Below are 23094 nucleotides of genomic sequence, written 5' to 3'. Positions count from 1 at the left end.
CTGAGATTCTAGGAGATCAGGATGAGTTCTACATTGTACAATGAACTATTAATATTTTAAACACTGTCTACCCTTCTAACAGTGAGCTATTACATCATTCTTTACACAATAGAATTTGTCACTGATTGGAAGATTTTAAATGTTTCAGCCTCCAACTCATTAAGAGGAAGGAGTATTATGTTAACCACAACTAATGTGTACCAGAAGGTAGAGTTTTAAATTATTTCAAATGTTTCTGATATTGTCTGATCCAAAAATAACTCCTTGATTAACTAATTTGTCTCATGAGGAACGTCTCTATGTAGGTCAGGATGAGATCATTGCAACAATTTACTCCTTTGAGAACTTTTCAACGGCTGCAGTTGAATTATATGGTCATTTTATTTCTCAGAATTGAAAGCCTAGATGGCTGGAGTCAATGTGCGTGTGATAATTCTGGGCTACTCTCAATAAATAATACATGTCATTTCTGCTTCGCTGAGACTGTCACTGACTGCTCTAAATGACTTTCAATGCAGGGCCCAGCCTACTCTCCCAGAGTGCACTTCAGCTCAATTCCAAACCTGAAGGGTCTTTCCAGTATCCGGCCAGCTACCATAGCAACCAGACCTTGGCCTTGGGTGACCCGGCCCCTTCGCAGCTCCCAGCCCGCGGCACACAAGCCCGAGCTGCTGGCCAGAGCTTCAGCCAGGTAGGTGCCCTTTGCTGGAAGCGGGTTCCTAGGGAACAGACGGAGATCAGGGCTGTGCCCCAGTGTGCTTAGGGGAGGTGCCCTGTAGTGCTGTGAATGGAGGAAAGCAATTCTAAAATGGGATTATAGAGTAACACTGCGTGGCAAACACCTTTTCTTTCAGAGCATCTGTGAGTGGCTCACACTGAATCTGTCTGTGTGAATATGTCAATGTGTCTGGTTCCTCTACCTGTATCTGTAGGTGATATAAATAGGACCTACATTCTGAGTCTGTGAGTGCACCTGGAAAAAAAAAAGCATTTTTCTCCACAAAAAGCATGTAAATTACTCATTGAGATTAATCATATGAAGTAACAGTAGAAATGTGTAATCAAGTATACAGATATTCTGGAGATAATTGAACTAGTTTGGGAATAGTTACACTTTGCCAAAGCTTATTTTTAAAAGCATCCTTAATTGTTCATTAAGGCACGTACTTGTTCTTCTAGTTTCACTACACAAATTTATTAACTACAGCTAAAACCAACTCTTGATTAAAGAAAGAAGTAGCTATTAATTGGCCTGTTATTTCATCAACAAAGGAGTAAATGCACTTCATATGAGTGTGTATCCATGGATTTGAGTGTATATACAGTATGTAGATAAGTGTATAGTTTGGACATATACATTGTGTATATATAGTGCATATATTGTGCATATAGATAGGGTGAGTATATATAGAATGTGTTTTTATATGTATATACATATATTATATATGTCATGTATATTGTATGTGCATATATATAGTGTATGCTTAGATACTTATGTAGTGTATGTGTGTAACATTTTGGTTGCATAATTTTGAAGTGTCAGGTATATTTGACCGCGTGCTGCCCGAGCTAATCTATTGAAACTATCTTGACTTCAGCCGTTTTAAATTTGCTTTCAGTGGTGGCTGGCCCCTTTGAGTTCCCTGTGGCGGCTGCCTGAATGAGTCAGCCACAGCTAGACCGCTGTTTCCCAGCATGCCTGTGCTTTCGCCCTTGATGCATTTCTTGGGTGCAACTCCTGTCAGAGCCCTTCCTTGGCCCAGCACCCAACATCAGTTCCAGTAACCTCAGAGCCTCCCACTGTCAGGAGTTGATTGCTCTTTTTCAACCTCCCATCCTCTGAGTTAAATTCGAAGCTACCTGTAGACAAGGACACCTTCTGCTTGACACCATTGGTGCCTAGATGGCCGCATGGCCCCAAGAACTGTGTGCAGAGAGGCAGGGAACAAGACGTGAGCGAATGTTCCAGTGCCAGCCCTGAACTCTGCTCATGGGTATCACATTGACATTATTGAAGAATACGCTAAAAGTTTTCATTGCATTTCACTTACCAAACTATTCTTCCAGCAACATTTAAAAATCACAGTGCCTTCATCACTTTTACTTATTTGCAATGCTAAGCTATTATGATGTGGATGAAAGGAAGTGGTTAGAATGTTCCACCGAGATGCAGGACCTGTCCCTCACCTCACAGTAAAGTTATGCTTAAAAGTTTAATCAGAGGATGTTACAGACTTGCAAGGATATCTAAGTTATGAATCCAAAGGCATCACAGTTGCGGTTTTAAGTCATCATTAGATGTAAATGTTGAGGTGTACAACTCAAGTTTGAAGCAAAGGTTGCTAGTACACGTGCTTGCCTGGTAGATGCAAAACAAGTCTGAATACTCAATCCAGAAGCTGAAAAGTTCCGATCCGTTTGACTAATAAAATTGAGACAATCCTTGAGCTCTTATTTGTTTAGCTCAGCGATGGGTATTGGTACCAGGATTTGTTCAGCTGTGTGCTACAGTGTGACAGACATGTCTTATTGAATACACTCCTGGACTTGTGACTTCAACGTAATGTTTGAGAAATGTTGGACAAGTAAGCCAGCATTTTCCACTCTGCATTTAGTGTGATGGCCTTGAAAGTCCCATCCCAGTGATGTCTCCATTGTTCAGAGCATGGAGTGGTTTTTTAAATTCTGAAAATATTCTTTCCAATATTCTGAGTACTGTGTAAATCTCATTTCTTCAAGGCTGAAATAATTTTAGAATAGCCTCTAGCCAGAAAGTGCTACGAGTACAAGGAAAATTCAGACTCTGACTAACAGAGGCCAAGACAAGTGAGAAGGTCAGCCGTCAATCCACACAAAAACATTCCTTCTTTTTGTCTAAAAAAAAGTGTAGAATGTTAAGGTAAAATGAGCGGTTTTTCTCCCTGGCTTATAAATTACTGAAGCATGTTGCTTTAGGGATATCGTAAATGTTCTAAGATTTTTATTTTCATTTTTAAAGCTCTAGTTTGTCTTATATGATACATGAGAATTAAGTGATCATCGCCAGGCCCCATGCTGGTGACATGCGCATGTTTTATAGAAATCTCTCCCCCACGTAGACTCTGCTCATACGTGTTGCACCTTGCGCATGTCTCGTGGGACATAAAGAATACCTCTCCGCATCTCCCTTTTTTCTGCATGCTTTTGGAGGCATCCATATTGTTGACTGTTGTTTGTTGATTGTTGTTGAAGTCATGAGCCTTTGTACTTGGCAAAGAGAAGCAAAATCGCATCATATGAAGACTTAGGAGGTAAACATAGTGAATAAGCACATGGCATAGTGTATCCAAAGGTGATGGCTTCTGGAAAGATACATAAACAGAGTAGACTGAGTGACACCCCCAGGGCAGGGTGGGTGGGGCAAGCGCAAACCTCATGGAGAAAGAGACCTGAAGGAGGAAAGGGTGTTGTTCCTGTCTTGGGGACCAGCCATGCAATGTGCCTGGGTGGAGCACCCTAGCCTGGGACAGAAAAGCAAGGATGCCAGGCTTGCTGGGGTGGGGTCCAGGAGTTTGCAAGGTGATCACGGATAGAAGCTGATAGAAGACCAAGCTTCTCTTGGAGTGAGGCAGAGGGGCAGAAGAGAGTTTGTGGCAGAGCAGGAAGACATGCTTAGTGTTTTAAAGCCACTGTTTTGTTGCGTCACATACAAGATGCTATAGGATAGATTTAGATTGTCCCAGTGCAAGAGTGGGGACCATATAAAGCCCCCAGGGTTCACCAAATATTCATCAGTTTCCTCCACCAGGAGCCAGATTCCCTGTATTTTGATTGCAGAGTCTTATGGGTTGGCAGAACATAAAGACAATGCCCTCTTCCAGGTTCTGCCTGCTTCCACCCAGGCCCGATTTCCTAGAGACCATGAAACATTGAACGCAGAGAGGAGACATCCTAAAATGTCGGTTTCTCTTCAAATCCAAACATAACTAGCATTCCCAAGCAGTTCATCCCTGAAAGAAACAAAGGATACAAGAAATAGGAGAGTCCGCATCTACAGATAGAGCACTGACAACGCAGTGCAGGAGCCTGATTTGAAATCCGTGCGCTTGGCTCCCATGGAACTGACTTACGGCCACAGTCGTAATCCTAAGGAGATGGCCTGCTGGCTGCAGGAAATTAACAGCTGTATGCCAGTTCTCCGTGATGAAACAACACCAGAGGATATCCTAGCAAAGCAATCAGCTTACCGAGAAGCAAAGTTGCAGTTTCTTTTTGATCTGGTCCGTTTATTTCATGCTGCACTCACTTTCATATCTTCGAAGTCCTCATTTGTGCTGAATTGTAATTATAAATAAAGCGTGTGCTCACCTCTACCAGGGGCTGATGTGCTTGTTGTGTTTGCCACGTTGCTGGTGCTTATTGGTGCACGGTCATACCGGGCAGACGTGAAGGACAAAAGATGAGGGAGTCTGGGTGGCTGTGGGAAGACTGCAGAGCAGGCCACAGAGCCCATCGCAGTGTGGAGGAGGAGCAGCTTCCCAAGGAGCACCTGCTGTGATGCGTTGTTGAATGGCCAGGGTTGTGGAGACAAGTGGCATGACATCAGTGCAGTGGGCTAATTGAGAAGGACACCATTAGCTAAGACACATAATAGAAGCATTACCAATGTACACTGAAAGCACAAAATTACAGGATTTTTCTTTTGATCGTAGAATGTATACGTCATACAGCATTTATAGGAACCATGCTGCCTTACATATCTCCCTTGGCATATTTATGGGAAGCTGGTGGAATATTTATTTATTCATTTGCATGTGTATGTATGTGCATGAACCATGGAGCAAGGTTTCATGAAGACAGGTACACTGGATAAATCGTTTATTCTCATGATAGTCTGAAGAAGACCACCTAGGCAACTCCCTGCTCCAGGCTTTGCTTTAACAGCTTGTCCATCCTTTCTTTTCTGCAGTTTAAGTGTATTTTAATCTAGCTTCAGACGTTGAAACGTCTGTCATTTCAGGGAGGGTGTGTGTATGTTTGGCTATTTCCTCTTTGCAAATATTAGGATTATTAAAATTATGCCAAATGTACCTCTTTCTGAAAGAAAGGACTGCTGTAGTGTGTTTTTGCAGTGTTTATGTAGGTCTGAGCAAGGGTCACTGAGAAGTCCCTCTTTCTGTGTTCTTTAAGATAAATGAAGACAAGATACTTAGACCATTGTTTAATATTTCCCTTCTCATTTGCGTTCCACTGGTAGACCACAGAAGGGCTATTTGAAATGTACATTTCAAAAAATGTACCAGTGATAACCCTAATCAATGTAACGAAGGGGAAGCCCAAGACCAGGACATGCAGTTCGGCAGGCAGCAGACATCTGTGGCACTGTGTTGGTAGCAGTGATTAGCCGCCTTAGGAGAATGAATGCCCTGCCATCGCCTCTCCTTCTTGCTGCAGTGACGGAGGTAGTATGGTTCCTGACATTTCTCTGTCTTTCCTTTCCCCTCCCCTCAACAATTTTGCAACCTTCACGCAAAGACAAAACAAGGAGGGTGGTCTCCGTTATTATCCCCAAGCTTGTAGCTGTTCTTAGGATTCTTTTGAGACATTCTCGTCCAGGGAAAGTGACTCCTTAGTGCCTCCATGACCAATGTGCTCTGGGCGACACCTTTCAATGCTACTGGGATGCTACCAACCCCCTCTTTCCTCACTGGCATTCATGGTCCCACATGTGGTGAGTGCAGGGGCCATGTGGGGACGATGCGCACGCGCTGTCTCTTTGTGTGTTACATACGAGTTTTCACGGAGAGCAGCGCCCCCTCAAGAGAATTACCTGACAAGGTGCTTGTTGATATCATTTGGCTACTTTCAAAATCAAACATTTCTCCCAGGATTTTCTTCCTCTGGAATTGAAGGGTGGCTTCAGAAGACAATTTCAAAAGAGAAGTTGTCAGAATCTTGTGAGTGATGCTGGTAGCGTTCTTGTTTCAGCATGCAGATTCATTTTCATCATGTTACTTGTCGGGAGCATCTCATGTAATGCTTACTTTGCATGCATTTTACAACTGATGATTTCTTCTCATTTTCAGTAGCCAATTCCATATTTGTGTGCCAGCCCAAAACTATAGGCAAATTTGCTTTGGGAAATTGAAGATTTCTTCAGAAGTCTTCATTAGCAGCACAGAGCAGGTAGTCCCACACAGCACTAGGAGACTGTTCCCGGTTAGAATCGGGCTTCTTCAAAGTTGCCAGCTTAAAGCCGCGCCCCGTGAGGCACGCCTGGGTCATTGCTTCCATTTTCTGACCACTGTGTTCACAGTTAAAGTGTTCTACCTGAAGACAGTTTCCACAAACATCAGCTGAACTCCTCCCCCTCTTAGCCTCATGCCCCACTCGTGTGCTTGGACACTGCTGGGATCCTGGCCCTGTAGGCTTTGCTTTACCTTGCACAACCCCATGGCCACCCAGGAGCACTGCTCCCATGGGACACTTAGTTCCTCCCCCACCCCCCACCCCCCACCCCATTCCAAACCAACTGAGTATTTTCAGTGAAGGGGAAATACCATTAGCATGAGGTTGCCCATTCAGACTGCAAATGCTGGGGAAGTGAAAGGGCTGAAGACATCACTGGGGGAGCAGACCGCTGGTCCTGTCACTAAGGGCACCCCTAAGGAGCCGCAACGCTGGGCATTCAGTTCCCATTCCTGACACTGTCAGCCCGGCTGCCCAGCATTCTGGGCAAATGCCCTCCTTGCTGACAGTTCCAGGCAGCTTGGCAGGTCTAAATGCGCCGTCACAAGGTCTTCCCTAAATCATGGCCCTGCTTTGTAAAATGCAGTTCTGCTTTGTGACACGGCTTACTCATGACCGGGAGTCAGGAGGCCTTCCCCACTGCAGGCTGTCAAGTCTCTTGTTCACTGCCTGGAAGCCCTAGGCTCTGTTTGTTCTGTTTCCATTGCCAGATCCCTTACGTATGAGAATGAAATAGGTTTCCAAGTTCTAAGGATTTCACCCTTCTGACCCCTGCGCGGTCCCTGCTCTGCTCAGAGACAAAGTGGGGAGAGCTGAGGAAGGGCCGTGCTCCACATGGAGGCCAGATTCACTTGTGGGCCACGAGGGTCAGACACTCGGGGTTACTATTTTCCCAAAACACAGTGTCAGCATTGTGAGTCAGATGGTATTTGGTACCAGAAACACTACAATGAGAGAGCTCTAAAATAATATCCTAGCCAGAGAAATGACGAGCGTGTCTCCAGAACAAACTCCTCATTTGCCCGTGCATTTTAGTAAACTTCTGTATTGAGTTAGCTCTGAATTCACGCAGTGGTATAGATAATACATTTATGAATATCATTCTCTGCCCCTCTCAGTATCTTCCTCCTTAACTTTAAAAATAATTCTCCCCTTAAGCAGTTCTACAAAGAAGTACAAAATAGATTCCACAATCACCCGAGGAGCCACAAGGCATCACAAAGTGTATACACACCAACATGGAATGTACAAATTACAATTCACTACTCAAATTTCCTAAATCTGACCGAGCCAGAAATTTAGGTATGCTCAGAAAAAAAATCATTTATTAGAACTCTGATGAATTCATGTTCACAATTTTCTTGGTGAATCTTCCATATAAAATCTTGTTTTAGATTATATTTAGTGTGCATGAAACACTGCCTATTAGAGATGGTTTCATCGGAGTCTGTGCTTGACAGTGTTGCTGACGTGTGGATGTGATGCTTCTGAGAGAGCCATGATAATTGTCCTCTCACCAGTCCCATACTGCGTGATCAAAGACACAAGCCTTTGATCCAGCTATTTATAAGAAAAGTTCTACATTATTTTTCTAAAGGTCTCATCATCAGTAGAGAGTTTTGTTTTTCTTCTGCTTGGTCAAGCTCATGAAATACAGTCTGGATCTTGCTTCAGATTCTGGGATATTTCTAGACATCCTAAAGGAAGGAATGTGTAGCAGTAAAGTCGTTATATTTTTTTTGAAAGTGAACTTTTTTTCTGAACTCTAGGATTCGATTTACAGTTTAATTACATTTGCATATTTTAAGATAGGGCTAGATATTGATGACAGGAAAGCTGATGACATCCCCTAAGTGTTGGAGTGGGACTGGAGTCATAGCAAAGCATCCCATGGATTAGTATTGCAGCCTTGAAGCGCAGCCTTCTGTGTTCCTGGCTGCAACTGACCACATGCAAGCTCCCCAGAGATCACTATTTTTGTCCAAATGCTGCTGCAGAATCAGCTTCCCAAGAATTAGTCCAGTGTGTCTATCACTCCTTGAACAATTGGAACAAAGTAGAGAGAACACTCCTTGATTATTTAAATTGCAGGAGGGTTTATCTAGCTGTGTGGTACAGCAAGGTGACCACAACTCACAGGTGGTTGCTTAAATGTGCTCCTGTTTAAATGCAGATTCAAGTTGAGCTCCTCAGGGAGCCACATTTGAAGTACGGAACAGCCTCCTGTGGCCTGGGGCTGCCATATTGGATGGTGCAGAAAGAAAACAGCCCTGTTTCCAACTGTGCAGGATGTTTGCCGGACAGAGTTGCCACACAGATAGCTCCGCAGTGCAGCTGGCATCACTGGCAGAGCTCCTCCATGTGGATGCTCAGACAAGTGGGATCAGTAGTCTGTGTTGAGTTGTAGTTTAATAAACAGTGGGCAGTAGCACTTACCATCTTAGTAGTATAAACAAATTGATTTTCATTGCCCTCTTTCACATAACAGCATTTGCACAGTTTCATTAGGATTCTACAGTATAGGTCCCTAATTTTGTGGCTCAACTTTGTTGAAATGCCTGAAACTAATATTGCATTGTCCAGAGCATACAGATTTGGGAAATATTTAAGGAAACTCAGAAGACCGAACTATTCAAGAGTTAGCCAAGAGTAAAAGTTCCCAATGGATTAGGAAAAAAAAAAGTTTTTGCAGTCTTTCAAGGTTTTCTTGAGACACGTGTTATTCTGATGTTTTAACTAGTGCCATAAATTTTAATGTTTTGATTTGTATTGACTTACACTTCAGTTAGAGTTTATTTGATTAAAACGTAGGCTGTTTGGTAATTGCACCATTCATGTAGTGTTGTAGGGTTTTTGACCCTGAATATTGCAGCAACCTTGATTCTTGTCTCGCAGGAAAGAATAATTTTCGTGTGGACACAGTTTAGTTTTAAAGCAAGATTTATTAGAAAAGTTGAGAAGAGAGGCTCCCATCCTAGTGATGGGAGGGGGCTCTGAGTTAGGAAGGACCCTTACCCCCTGCCATAGTGGCAGGAGGAGAAGTGGAAAAAAGAGACCCATGTTAATGGTGGGGAAAGCACCTGTTAAAGGTTTACTTCAAAGGGGCTCCCCAAGGACAAAAGGAAATTCCTGGTCCCCCTGGTATCTGGCTTTGGGGCAAAGGACCAGACAGGTGTCAGACGTTGGACATTCCTGGCCTTGGGAATAGGAATACTACACTTCCTCCAGTCCTCTTTTTAATGATAAGGAGATCAGCCTGAGGCCCTCCTACACAATGGCAGGAGATGCTTCTGGTGGGGAATTGATATGCTAATGTCATCCTTGTCCCTTGGAAGAGAGGAGCTCTGGTGAATCTGGGATATGGTGGGGGATTTTATATTTGAGAAAAAAAATGACTTGGGGACCCAGAATGCCCTAACTGCCTACTGCGCAGTCTAACTCCTCTCTCAGTGTGAGGTGATTGAGAAGTCTGGGGCTGTCCTGAGTGTCTCTGGAGCAAGTTCCCATTGCATGCTCCTGAGACAGAAGTTATCAAAAAGTCCTGAGGTAAGACTCTTGGTCCCTTGCCAGCTGGGCTCTACGCTGCTGAGACCCACGTGACAGGAGCCCCAGGAGAGCTTCAGAGGAATGAAGCTGCTGCTGAGTGCTGGCTCCCAGGCTTGCAGCCTCTGCCTCCAGGCGAACTTTGAGACACTGACACCCCAGCCCATGTCAGAATCTGTGCCCTTGCTGGGCTGGTTTTCTTGCTTGGTCAAGCACCATCATCTTGAGAAGTTGCTAAACCCCTTTGGAATTCCTTGGCCAGATTTCCTTCCAGCTTAAGGTGGGAAGGAACTTTCCAGGCCCCAGGACTTCGCTCTGAAAGCCACAGCTGCTGGGAGAGCTCCTTATTGTGTCTGACCAGCTTCCCTGGGTCCACGGGGCTTGGATCCCCACATTAGGAGATCCTGGATGAGATGGCTAGGGAGGCCATGGCCCCTGAGATGATCCGAGTTCTGTGTCATGCTCTGACGCTGGGTAAGAGATGAGCACGCAGCTCGGTGGGCTTGTCCACTCTCCTCCACACATACAGCCTTCATTTCCAGAGCTTCAGTCTTATTAACCATTCATTCACTCATTCCACAAATCCTGCTGGAGTCTCCTCTGTGAATCAAGCCCCAGTCTTCTGCTTGACACTGCACTGAGCAAAGTCACACAGCTCCGCTTTTTACTTTCACTGAAAAATCATCGCTGTATAGATTGAGAGTGCGCATGTATCCTAGACAAGTAAGAGCTGATAAAGAGATGCAGCACGCGCCATCTTTCAGCAAAGCACTTCTCTCCTCATGCTGTTCAATTAGTGTCCTCCCAGCTCCCTGGGAAGCTGGCACAGGCTGGCATGCTCCATACGCAGAGGAAGGCAGTGAGTGTGCAGGTGGGAGCATCTACTCCACAGTCTCTCAGTCGCCATTCCCGTACCTTGGAGAGGAGCCAAAGCGTCAGTGGCCAGCATCTGGTCAATCTAGCACCCTCCAACCCACCTGCTCCCTCCGGCCCACCCAACTTGCATTCCCAATTTCAAAACCTCTCTTCCCAGCTTCTTGGGTGCCCCCTTTTCCCATCAGCCTGCTGTCAAAAGCCATCCTGCTCCCTGAAGCAGAGCCTGGAAGGTCCCTGTCTTCAGGCCCAGCTTGGTGGACAAAGCAGGAGTTTCATTCGAATGCAAATTTGTCTCTGGACAAGATTCAAGGAAAGTGTGTTCCCCTCCAACTGCCCTTGCCGCTCCACCCCAGCCTTGCTGTCCTTTGTGTTGCTGTAAATAAATGCGAGGCAACAGGGCCTTCTATGTGAGGGCAGCTGCAGGGGCCTCTTCCGAGGAGCTGCAGAGAAGAGGGAGGCCGTGAAAAATCTAGAAAGGGCAGGATTCCCTTATTCATTGCTGCTGGTGGTAGACTAAAAGACGGAGCATATTCATTGTGACTTAATATTGATTTCTTCTACCTAACCCTTTTTGTCCAAAAAGGAGAATCCAGCCAACAATAGCAGCAGAATAAGTTCTAAAAAGTATGTTTATTCGTGATGTTGTCCAGATAAGCCCTCAGCTTGGCCAGCCATGGAGATTGAGGGCGTGCAGGCACGAGGATGTGACCAGGGAAGAGGGGAGAAAAAACTTCCCACCTGGGGCTCTCATTAAACTAACACTAACAGACCACTAATTGCGTTCCGGGAGATGGTGGCTTTCTCAGATCTTTGATGTGACTAATGCGGTGCCTCTGCTATTCCAGAAACATCTTAGAGCTGTGAGCAGACTGTGTCTCATCTGTCCAGTGTGGCTTCGTGCTAGTCTCAGCCGGCCTTTGCTGGCATAGTGTTTCCTGACTGGAAACAAAACTGCTCAAGGGGATTGTCAGCAGGTGCACCCAGCTCGGGCAACCCCGGGGCGCACGAGCTGCGTTCTTCCACGAGAGCCGGGCCGGGCGGGCCGGCCATCTGCTTCTGCCTCGCTAAGCGAGCCTGTTCTCTCCTCTCCCCGGGTACAGGGCACGACGAGCCGCGCCGGCCACCTGGCGGGTTCCGAGCCCGCAGCTCCGCCACCGCCGCCGCCGCGGGAGCCGTTCGCGCCCAGCCTGGGCAGCGCCTTCCACCTGCCCGACGCGCCGCCCGCCGCCGCCGCCCTTTACTACTCGAGCTCCACGCTGCCCGCGCCGCCGCGCGGGGGCTCCCCGCTGACCGCGCCCCAGGGCGGCTCGCCCACCAAGCTGCAGCGCGGCGGCTCGGCCCCCGAGGGCTCCGCCTACGCCGCGCCGCGCGGCTCCTCGCCCAAGCAGTCTCCCAGCCGCCTGGCCAAGTCCTACAGCACCAGCTCGCCCATCAACATCGTCGTGTCCTCGGCCGGCCTGTCCCCGATCCGCGTGACCTCGCCCCCCACCGTGCAGTCCACCATCTCCTCCTCGCCCATCCACCAGCTGAGTTCCACCATCGGCACGTACGCCACCCTGTCGCCCACCAAGCGCCTGGTGCACGCCTCAGAGCAGTACAGCAAGCACTCGCAGGAGCTGTATGCCACGGCCACGCTCCAGAGGCCGGGCAGCCTGGCAGGTAAAGGGCCTGCGGGTGGGGGAGGGTGCAGGCTGGATGCCCGTGGCAGGGCTTGAGCAGAACTCACGCCGGGCCTGTCCTGTGGCCAGTTTCCCTGGCAGTGGGTGGGTTACTTAGTCTCTGAGTCTTTAGCAGCTGTCTGTCTCTCCCCTTTTCCCCTTTATTCCACTCCCCATGCTCCAACTTGGAAAACTAAACCATAAAAATCAGACAAATTTAGTAGAGTCACATGGACCTGTTGCTCGTATCCCTCCAAAAAGTAAAGCAAGTAACCGTCTTAGTGTCTCTGTGATCACCTTTGGTTGTGGACATTTAACTGGCAGAAAAAAAAATAACAGCTTCCTAATGGAAGGTTCAATCTGCACAGGTTTCAATAGTAGTAGAAAGAGCAGCCAATTAGTAAATGACCTTGCATGACCACTCTTTCGGCTCAGCTCAGACTTGTTGTATTTTCGTCCCTTGGCAAGGTGAGGAACTCTGCCCCACCTGTGAGCGAGTTCCTACAGGTGCCGGAAGTGGAGGCCAGGGAACCGTAATGCTGTCCCTTGACTTTGTTGCTTGCTTCGGTCTAGTGAGGGAGGTCACAGCAGGTGACCTTTCAGTGTGGTTGTGCCCTCGCGGTCCAGACTGAGCCGGTGCTTCTCTGCTGATGGCGCCGTGTGCTCAGCTTAAGCAAGACAGTGTGACTTGAGGACGGACGTGTATTTCCTATCACGTCCAGCAACCTACTGCCCATTTCTTCCTTATGCAAGTCCTTGGTGATTGTGCCACTCTAGTAACAGATGCTGTGCTCATATGTTTCCTTTCTTGACACAAATGGATGGCTGTGAAGATGGATAGGATAAAGGAGGAACTTGTGCGCAGCAGGCAGGTGGCCAGGGCTGTTTAAATTCAGCGCAGTAATTGCCAGCGTGGACTGGCCAGGCTGAACAGGAAGCAGCTGGGATTCTGCTGCTCACGAAATCAGGCTAGGTACGTCAACGGGGGGACATGTTCTCCATCGCCTCTCGCCACCTCCTGGAATTGCGGAGGCACACCATCATTCGTGCCAACCCAGTGCCAGTCTCAAAATGTGGAGCGACTTAGAAGTAGCATAGCTGGAAGAGAGACTCAGGAGAGGGGGCTGGGCCACAAATTGGTATAAGAAATTATTACAACATTTCAAGGAAAGGCAGGGGAGTTAGTGGGAAGCTAAAGCCCGTGGCTCCCTGTTCAGCCACCGCAGCCACTTAGAGAAGAGGAATGTGGGACCAGCAAGTTCAGGTGGTTTGTGCAAGGCTGCTTCGTTTCTGGCTTTCAGCAGGTGAAAGGAATCAGGTACTTGGGCTTCCAGCCATCTCTGCTGCTGATTCTGTGTGGCTGGCTGGTCCTCGTTACATTCAGTCATTTTAGTTGCAAATAGAGGTGGCCAGGTGATTGAATTTACCAGGTCTGATGGAGACACTGGGGGATGGGGTATGGGGCATGGAAACGGAGCAGAAGAGAGGCCCACGCTTCTTCAGTCACTGAACTTACGAAGAAAGCAAATGCACTGTGAAAAATAGCTTGTGCTGGCCTGTCGGAGTAGATGCTTTCCAAGGGTTTGATGTGGTCATGTGTGTGTGGCTGGCGATGGGTAAGGAGCCCCTGTGGCTGGGAGGGGCCCCAGTCAGCCCTATCCTTCTGGGCTTCCTCAGATTCTCTGGCCACATCTCATTTTTTGCTACCCTGTGAGAAAAAAAAATGTGTGAAGATTCTTCATGTTGGGACTACAACAGATATTTTAATGTTTGCTATGGTCTGCTTAAAATGCATGCTTTTAAATAGTCACGTAAAGATTTTTCATGCAAAGTGTTGCTGGTGGATTTCGGTTTAAAATTATTCAGTAACTCTGCATAAACACTTGGGTTGCCTCAGATCATCTATTCTATTTAGAAATCAGCAAAGCTGTGACCCAGGACATGGGGGGCAGTCAGAAATAGTGGAGCCAATCCTGTGCACTGGGTACCATCCTGTGAATTGTAAAAGTTGGACCCACCAGATGTGCTAGTTGAGAGAACACAATTACATGAAGACTGAGCGACAGTTGGGGTTTGCAGGGCTGTGATGTGGTAGCATTGGGTGAGTAAATATGCAGTAAGTAGTGACAGTCCCTAACCTACTTGATGACACACCTGTTACATTACTGTTCTGGATTCAGACCCTGGGGGATGCAGCACCCCTCTCCTCTTTTCAGATGGAGGAGACCAAAAAACAGTCTTCAAAATAAGCAGCTTGTCTAGTGTGGACAGGAAAGTTTTAATTAGTAGGTGACTTCTGAGTCAGTCCCAAAAGAGGCAGGTGGGCTGACTGCGGATATCTAAGCAGAAGTGACAAGTTCAAGGACTCATACATGAGGCTGTGTCTGATAGGTTTGTGGAACAGCAGGGGGATGGGGCAGTGGGTCAGAGAGAACAGGGTCAAAGGTGTCAAAGTCAGTGAAGTGAGAGCCACAAGGTAGGTACGGGAGGCAGATGGGAAAGAGCTTGTGTCTTAGGATGCGAGTTTTGCTAGAAAGCCATAGGAGCCGTTGAGGACTGCAGAGAGGAGTAATGCAGTCTGATTCGGTTTGTAACAGGGTCACTCTGGCTGTTGAGGAGAGAATTGACTGTCAGGATCAAAGGCAAATGCCAGAGTATCAGTTGGGAGCTGATTGCAGTCATTTACGCAAGGGATGATTATGGTTTGGGCTGAGATGGTAGCGCCGGAGGTGGCGAGAAGCAGAGCAGTGCTGGACGCACATATGGGGCAGAGCTGATGGAGTGTTTTAACGGACCAGCTCATGAGACAAAGGCAACCCAAAGATACCCTGGCTCAGCAGTGGAATAACTGAGTCCCGTTGACTGGGCAGGGAGTGCTCCTGAATGATAAAATCTCGACTGGGGGCCATGGGATGCCTGCCTGGCAGAATCGGGCAGATGACTGGATGTGCTATATCAGAAGTTTTCTAGGGAATTGAACTTATCTGTCTACAAACACTCCACAAATTGGAAATTGTATGTGAGGATTTCAAGTGTAACAGACAGTTGGTAAGGAAATACGCATCTACTGCCTCTTGTTGGTCTTCCTGTTGACCCAGCTTGGCTCTCCAGGGGGAACACCACAATTCAGATTTGACCCGGAGAAGGGTTAACTGTTGTGGTCCTCACAGGGAAATGGAGCAGCCGATGAGGTATCTCTTTCTGTCTATATATCTGAGGTGTGTATAGTGTGTGTGTGTGTGTGTGTGTGTGTGTGGTGTGTCTGTGTGTGTGGGGGGTGTGTGTGTAGTGTGTATATAGTGTGTGTGTGTGGTGTCTGTGTGTGTGTGTGTGTGTGTGTGTGTGTGTGTGTGTGTATATGTAGGATTAGGGTCCTAAGGAGTGTGTGTATGTATAGTGTGTGTGTAGTGTGTGTATGGTGTGTGTGTGTGTGTGTATGTGTGTAGGATTAGGGCCCTAAGGAGTGTGTGTATGTATAGTGTGTGTGTAGTGTGTGTATGGTGTGTGTGTGTGTAGTGTGTATATAGTGTGTGTGTGTGGTGTGTCTGTGTGTGTGAGTGGTGTGTATATAGTGTGTGTGTGTGTGTGTGGTGTGTCTGTGTGTGTAGTGTGTATATAGTGTGTGTGTGTGTGTGTGGTGTGTCTGTGTGTGTGTGGTGTGTATATAGTGTGTGTGGTGTGTCTGTGTGTAGTGTGTATATAGTGTGTGTATGTCTGTGTGTGTGTAGTGTGTATATAGTGTGTGTGTGTGTAGTGTGTATATAGTGTGTGTGTGTAGTGTGTATATAGTGTGTGTGTGTGTAGTATGTATATAGTGTGTGTGTGTAGTGTGTATATAGTGTGTGTAGTGTGTATATAGTGTGTGTGTGTAGTGTGTATATAGTGTGTGTGTGTGTAGTGTGTCTGTGTGTGTGTGTAGTGTGTATATAGTGTGTGTGTGTGTGGTGTGTCTGTGTGCGTGTGGGGTGTGTGTGTGTAGTGTGTATATAGTGTGTGTGTGTGTGTGGTGTCTGTGTGTGGGGGGGTGTGTGTGTGTATGGTGTGTGTGTGTGTGTGTGTGTGTGTAGGATTAGGGTCCTAAGGAGTGTGTGTGTATAGTGTGTGTGTGGGGGGGTGTGTATGTGGTGTGTGTGTGTGTGTGTGTAGTGTGTGTGTAGGATTAGGGTCCTAAGGAGTGTGTGTGTATGTATAGTGTGTGTGTGTGTGTGTGTGTGTGTGTGTGTGTGTGTGTGTGTGTGGTGTGGGTGTGTGTGTGGTGTGTGGGGGGGGTGTGGTGTGTGTGTGTGTGTGTGTGTGTGTGGTGGCAGTTGAAGAAAGCCTAGCAGCAGATTAGTGCTGAGCAAAGCTGAGCAGCAGGGAGAGGAGAGATGCAGTTTCAGGGAAGCCGGAAGAAGTAGCTCCCACGGCAAAGGGATCTTGCCAGCAGGTAACTGACAGGAGCATTTCCATGTTGGAAGCCCTGGTCTGGGAGCCTAATGGAGAATGACGTACCAATAATAAATGGACAGGGAAAGCCTTCCAGATAGCCTTTCCTTCCCCCAGATCCAGTTAGGAAACGTCTCCCGCTAGTTTGAAATGGGATGGTTCAACGTTTAGCCCTTTAAAATGACAGAGGAAAGTGAAGGCTAAATAAATAGCATAACCTACTTTTCACATTTCCCTCCTGATAAATAGGTTGCTTCAATTTATCTTTTTATAATGTAATAGCTAAATTTATTCATTTTAATAAATGAATGCTTATTAAATATTCATGATGGATAAAATTATGTTAAAAAACATATTGCATTATAAAACACTTGCTGTATGCCAGGCATTGTGCCAGATACTTCGCAAGCTGTGTCTCGTGTAATCTTCAACAGCTTCATGAGTAGGTGCAATTTTTTTACCCCCCCATCCTACAGATTCCCAAATGGGGGCTTTTAATGATACATTTCTTGCCCAAAGCTGCTTGTCTAGAAATGGCAGGCATGTGATTGGCACCCAGATTTTGAGTTCAGAGTTTCCGTCTTAAACATTCATAGTGGTTTATGATATATGATAGAGGTGGTATATTCTTGTGTCAGTAAATAAAATGACATGATCCTTGTACTTTCTGGGCTTATAAGAAAATTAATCCTATAAAAATAAAGACCTAACTTGTACATAAACATTGAGTCAGAAATCAAACGTTTATTTTGAGGTTAAGAATTAAGTGAACAGAATATAAATTCTTATCCCATGATTTCAATTGAAGTTGACCTAATATGGAGAGGAATTTGGTCAAGGCATGTCCATTTTGTACTCCAGCCAAATGGAGTGGAAGTCAGCATATGAACTGGATCAGGCACTGTACATCTTAATATTCTACATTTCTGCTGATCCTAGACCCACACCCTGACTTGTAAAGGCTTCCATGTGTACCTGCTATGAGGGAGAGAACGGAAGTCAGCCTGATAGCAGGTGAAAGCTGAGACATCCACTGTCAGCTCAGAGGAAGCTGTGCACGTGCCTGTTGAACACGCAGACAGGTTCACTGTGCAGCGTGGTCCCCGCCACTCCCCACCGCTCCCCGCCCCTGTAAATTGCACTTCCTGAGACTGAGCACTTGAAGAGTCCTCATGAGCTGCTTTGTGCTCCAGCTCCAGACCTTCCCACCAGTATGCTAAGTGCTTTGTCAATAGCAACATCAAAAGTGAAGCTTAGATTTCCTACTTCAGATATGCTCAGTCTGCAGCATCAGTCAGTCATTTAACTCTTTTTCAGATGTAGTTGAGACCAAGTCTCTATCTCCCGCCTTTATCTGTTTGAGAGGCCAAGAGAGAGAGAAAGAAAGAGAGCTCCCACCTACAGGTTCCTGTTGCAGCAGTCTCTAACAGCAGGTCAGAGCCAGTCCAAGTTAGTCACCAGGAATTGAAGCCAAGTCTTTCATGTGGAACACACTTAATGCAGTCATCACCCATGGCCTGCCAGGGTGTGCGTTAGCAAGAATCTGGAACCGAAGCAGAGCAGGGAATTGAAACTGGGATGTGGGCATTCCCACTAGTGGCTGACCGCTTAGGCTAAACTTCTACTCCCACGGTATCCGTTTTCCATGAAGCCTGAAGATTTTGTCCCGGAGATATGACTCCAGGGGATGTGCTTTGTGGACGTCAGGGGACATCTGCTGTCTTCCGTGAATCCTGGAGAGGTTCAAAGGTCAGGCTTGAGTCAAGGATCCTGGGAGAGATATGGAGCTAAATACAGAGGGCTTTGTTGAAAACCAGTGTCAGACCCAGTTCTAAACCAGTAACTCCCCATTCTCCTACTAACATTCTTACTTTGCAACTGAAATAAGGAATCTGTAGTCAAAACCCATATGCTAATATGAAAGAACAGAAATTGTTCCCTTGAGGTTACAAACTATAGGAGAGAAAGACTTCTGTGCTGGACGTCAGTGGCCTGGGTAAGGCATTTGGGGCAAGTGGCCAGGGGTTCAGGACCAGTCCCCACAGCTCATTCTGAAGGGAGACAACCCGCCTTTGTGCACTGCCCGCCGTACCCCAACATCAGCTTGCACTCAAGGACTCTGAGTGGGAAACACTTGCATTCACTCTGTGAAAACAAGCTGCTCTGGGTTTCTATCTAAAACTGGATAAATTCACAAGGATTAGTGAGGAATTGGAGAGGGTGGTGTGAAAAAGACCGACCTAGAGAGATAAACTGTGTCTCACAAGAAACAGAATAATTTATGGACTAGAAGAGATTAAAAGAAGCAAGCAAAAACTTGAGTCAGTACTAAGAAGGATTTAGGAAGAGCTCATGTTCATGAAATAAAAACGGGATGGAATGTGAAAGGATAAATACTGAGATCTTTCCAGGCCATAAAAATCTAACCACCCAAACTCGAGCTTTGATAGGACTGGAAAGCCATTAATGGAATCCCTCAGAAGACAGAATAGCAAGGAACAGGGACAGAAAATGGAAAAATAATGCAGTCAGAAGCTCAAAGGCCAAATTCAGGAGAATAAACATGCTGGAGTCTCAGAAAGAGAAGAGAGAAAAGAAAATTATAGAGGAGCTCCTAGAAAATCATTCCGTGGAGCTGAAGACCAAGGTCTTCATGGGAAAAACAAATACCCTCTTCTTGGAATAGGGAACTCTGCTCCACATCCTGGTGTTTCAGAGCATCCAGATTAAGCTGTGACATTAGATGGGAGAGAGCAACTGGGTGATGTTCCCTGAACTCTGAAGAAAGTAATTTTCAATCTGTCATAGCCAAGTTACCTGCTACGTGGGGAGAGTCACTTATTTTCAGACTTGCACATACTCAGAAAGCTCTTGTATATGCACATCCTGGTCGGGACATTAAGACTAAGAAATGGTATCCAGGAAACAGCATCCACTGTCCAGGACAATGAAGCTAGCGTGCTAGCATGGGAGCGTGGAAATCAGCCCTGACATATTGAGGCCATGAGTGTTGATGTATGTTGCAAAGGTCTGGGTTTCCATGTTTAAGAACATGAAGTTGGAGCACCAAGATGGCGGAGCAGGTTAAGGACATGATTAAGCAGAGAAACATTAGCTGTTGTGAAGCGGAGAGGGCATATTCCAGGAAAGAGGAGAGGACAGAACAACAGTGGATGCGTACTTGGAGATTGACAGACACAGGAAAGCAGCAGACACAGAAGTATGGTCCTGCAGTGCCTGATACCCCAGCAGCATTCAGACAACGGCAATCTGAATTGCACTGGCAGGCAGAACTCCATAAGCAACTAGGTGGGAAGGGATTTTCACCAGGAGATGAACCCAGACAAAGAACTGCTCATCTTGCTGGTCTGTTTGATTTGACCAGGGGCAGAGACAGAGCAGAAGGTTCTTGGTTTTCTTTTTCATTTCTGCAGTGACACATTAGTCATTCAGTGGCATGTAATTTAACTTCATGGCATTGTTAATTCCCTTTTTTTCCTGTTGTTGATTTTGTATTGTGGCTTTTCATTTAAGTGAATGTGTAAAAACTGTGTAAAGGAGACTGATATCCAGATGTGAGGATACAATGCAGTGTGCATTTCTACTTCCAGACCAAAGATGGACTCCCAGTGAAACTGTTTACTATATCTTGACAATAGGATGCTGGGCTCTCTGCCCTTGTCCATGCCCACAATGATGGACATATGACTGTGTATGAAGAACTATACTATAATAATAATGTAGGGGAACTCAGTAAGGGGGGAGGGGAAGAGGAGAGACTAATGGAAGTCCAGGACCTATGGAACTGCATCATAAAATGATAATAATAATATTATCAAATAATAATAAAAAGATGAAGCCCAAGAACCTCGGGTGAGAAGGGTGAGAATGAGCGTAGTTGTAGAAGAGGAAATGAGGATAGTGCTCGTCTACCAAGGTCAACAAGGGGGGAAGGCAGTGGCTGAAAGAGTTAGGGGAGAGCAGACATGGGTGGGCGTCTTGCTTCCAGCTCTCTGGCCCTGGCAAAGTTTGGTTCAGGAATTACTGAGCACCCATTCTGTTTCCAGCTCTTTGACTAGGGAAAGTTTGACCAGCACTCTGGGGTTTGAATGAGAAGCCAACACTTTTCTTCCTCTTAGAGCTAGTGCTCTTTTTTTAAAAAAAAAAATAAAAGGTTTTTAAATTTTGATGTTGTTTACATAGTTGACCAGGATGGGCAGTCATGAGAACCCTGACTAGTGTGGGGAGGGGCGGAGCATGGGGGAGGTTGGAGGGATTCATGCTTTCGATTTTCCTCTTCTTCCCTTTCCTCCTGTGTCTAGGGGCTGTGTGTGGGAGGGTCACTCCCGTCTGCCAAAGTACATCACCAGGGTAGGGGATGTCCTCTGAATGTTGTCTTAGAAACCCCAGTGTGGATAAGAATATTCCAAAGGTATTGCTTTAGTGGTTTTGATAGTGCTGAGATACTGTTGGGTTTTTTGCTGCAAAATTGAGAAAATCCTTCCAAGGTCCGTTGGCTGACAGAGTCCACCTCTCTGCATCCACTCACCCAGACACTTGCTGTCAAAGCTTGGCCAGAAGACTTGTCCAACACACTCTGTTCTCTGTATTCTGTCTTGCCACTCACCGTCCTCTGCAGGCACAGATTAGCTGACCGTCTTGTTCTGCACATGCACCTGGCATACCATCCACTGCACAGGCATTAGCAATTGAGGCGGCCCAGGCCCAACATCTCAATTCCAAGGTAGGGCACAAATCCTATGATCCATCCCGAGATCGGAGTTTTGAGTCCAGGGGTCTAGCATGGCACTCTCCCAAGAAACCTCACCTGGAATGACCCCAGACTTGATGCTTTCATGTGCCAGTCAGTACAAGGTCTAACTGTCTGCTATGGCTTAGGAGGGCAATAGAGGAAGCCCCAAAGCATTGGGACCCTGCAGCCATGTGGGAGACCTGGGAAAGGTCCTGGCTCCTGCCTCTTGGCTTCAAATCCGCTTAATTCTGGCCCTTGGTGGCCATTTAAGGACTATATATCAGCAGATGGAAAATCTTTGTCTCTTCTCTCTGCAAATCTGGTCTGCCATTCCAATAAAAATTTAAAAAGTGTATCTTTTGAAAAAAGACAATCATCCTATATATAAAAAAAAGTTATTTGATATGAAATATGCCATACCATATTTCAAAATAAGTCTATCAATTACTACACTTATTTTGTTTTTCTTTTTAAAAGAAATCAATTCACCATATTCTCAGGATGAAAGTAAATGTGAAATAATTCCTGCAGTGTACTTTTATTCAGTATTTTAAAATTTAATTTTATAACACTAATATGACACTACTAAAAGATCAGTGAATATAGCTCATAGAATCAAATCAAATAATATATATCCTATATGTGCAAATATATGTATTTGAAAATGTACATTGATCTATAATATATGATATATATGAATAATATATAATTTAGATTTAATATATAATATATTTAATAATATTTCATATCATTTCTTCCCATTCTCTCTCACTCCCACCAGCCCCACCCCAAGTCCCAGTTACTGTGTATGCCAGTATGTACAACAGACTAGTCCAATCCACGCCGCATCCCAGTTGGGCTCTCATGCACACCTCTGAGTGTTGTAGCTTAGCTCGTCCCACTCCATCCCACAATCAGTCCACATATATGCCAAGGGTGCTATTAATTTCTGCGGCCTCATCCACCCCCAGCCCTGGCTCTCCTGAACACCAGCAGTAACTGCAGCGCAGCAAAGGAGTATGCATAGTTTTCCTACTAGGCCCACTCCCAGATATTGCACTTTGCAGGGTTTACTGTGGTCCAGTCTGACATCAGTTGCACCTTGTCCTAGCACTTACTAGTGGATGCTGCAGGAAAGCCCAACCAGCCAGCACTCATCCTGGTTCTTGCAGGGGCCAGTGAATGCAGTGGCCTGTTGAAGGATGCATCACATGCGGTTGGTTTAACACACTGCACCTGTGACAGGGCCAACCAGGAGCAGATGCGATGTGAATAGAGTCACTGTGAATAGAGATACTGTAAGTCCTGGTAGGTTTGAGGTTCGGCTCAGAACTCCAAGGCCATCATGAGATTAGCCAAACCGGATACGGAGTTTCCATCTCCTTAACTGATTGGAGGAAGTTTGACCACATTACAGTTCTGTAATAGATTTTCATCACATATTTTTTTATGGAAAGAATGAAATCTCTAGAATTCCACAGAAACTTCTTTTCACTTGAGAATTCATGGTCCAGGAGTACACAGGTGATATTTGAGATGTCAGATATTGGAATTAGTTCACGATATATGAGAATTTTGGAGAGGAACAGGTTAACGTGAGCTGAGCTTTGG

General features: G+C 46.0%; 1 protein-coding gene across 5 annotated transcripts in view; it reads left to right on the top strand.

The window, feature by feature from the left end:
* CTNND2 (catenin delta 2) overlaps positions 1-23094 on the top strand; it is a 661272-nt gene that overhangs the window by 346005 nt on the left and 292173 nt on the right. For 3 of the 5 annotated variants that reach the window (XM_040977415.1, XM_040977414.1, XM_040977416.1), the window contains 2 exons: positions 519-691; positions 11748-12306. The exons of the other annotated variants lie outside the window; for them this stretch is intronic. In XM_040977415.1, the coding sequence (XP_040833349.1) occupies positions 519-691; positions 11748-12306 (732 nt within the window). The remainder of the gene's footprint in view (positions 1-518; positions 692-11747; positions 12307-23094) is intronic. 5 annotated transcript variants of the gene reach the window in all.

This window comes from Ochotona curzoniae, unplaced genomic scaffold (assembly GCF_017591425.1).
Source record: "Ochotona curzoniae isolate NIBS_2020 unplaced genomic scaffold, NIBS_Ocur_1.0 contig_2754, whole genome shotgun sequence".
Classification (NCBI taxonomy): Eukaryota; Metazoa; Chordata; class Mammalia; order Lagomorpha; family Ochotonidae; genus Ochotona; species Ochotona curzoniae.
Note: the sequence above shows the minus strand (reverse complement) of the source record. Positions and strands in the feature narration are given on the sequence as shown.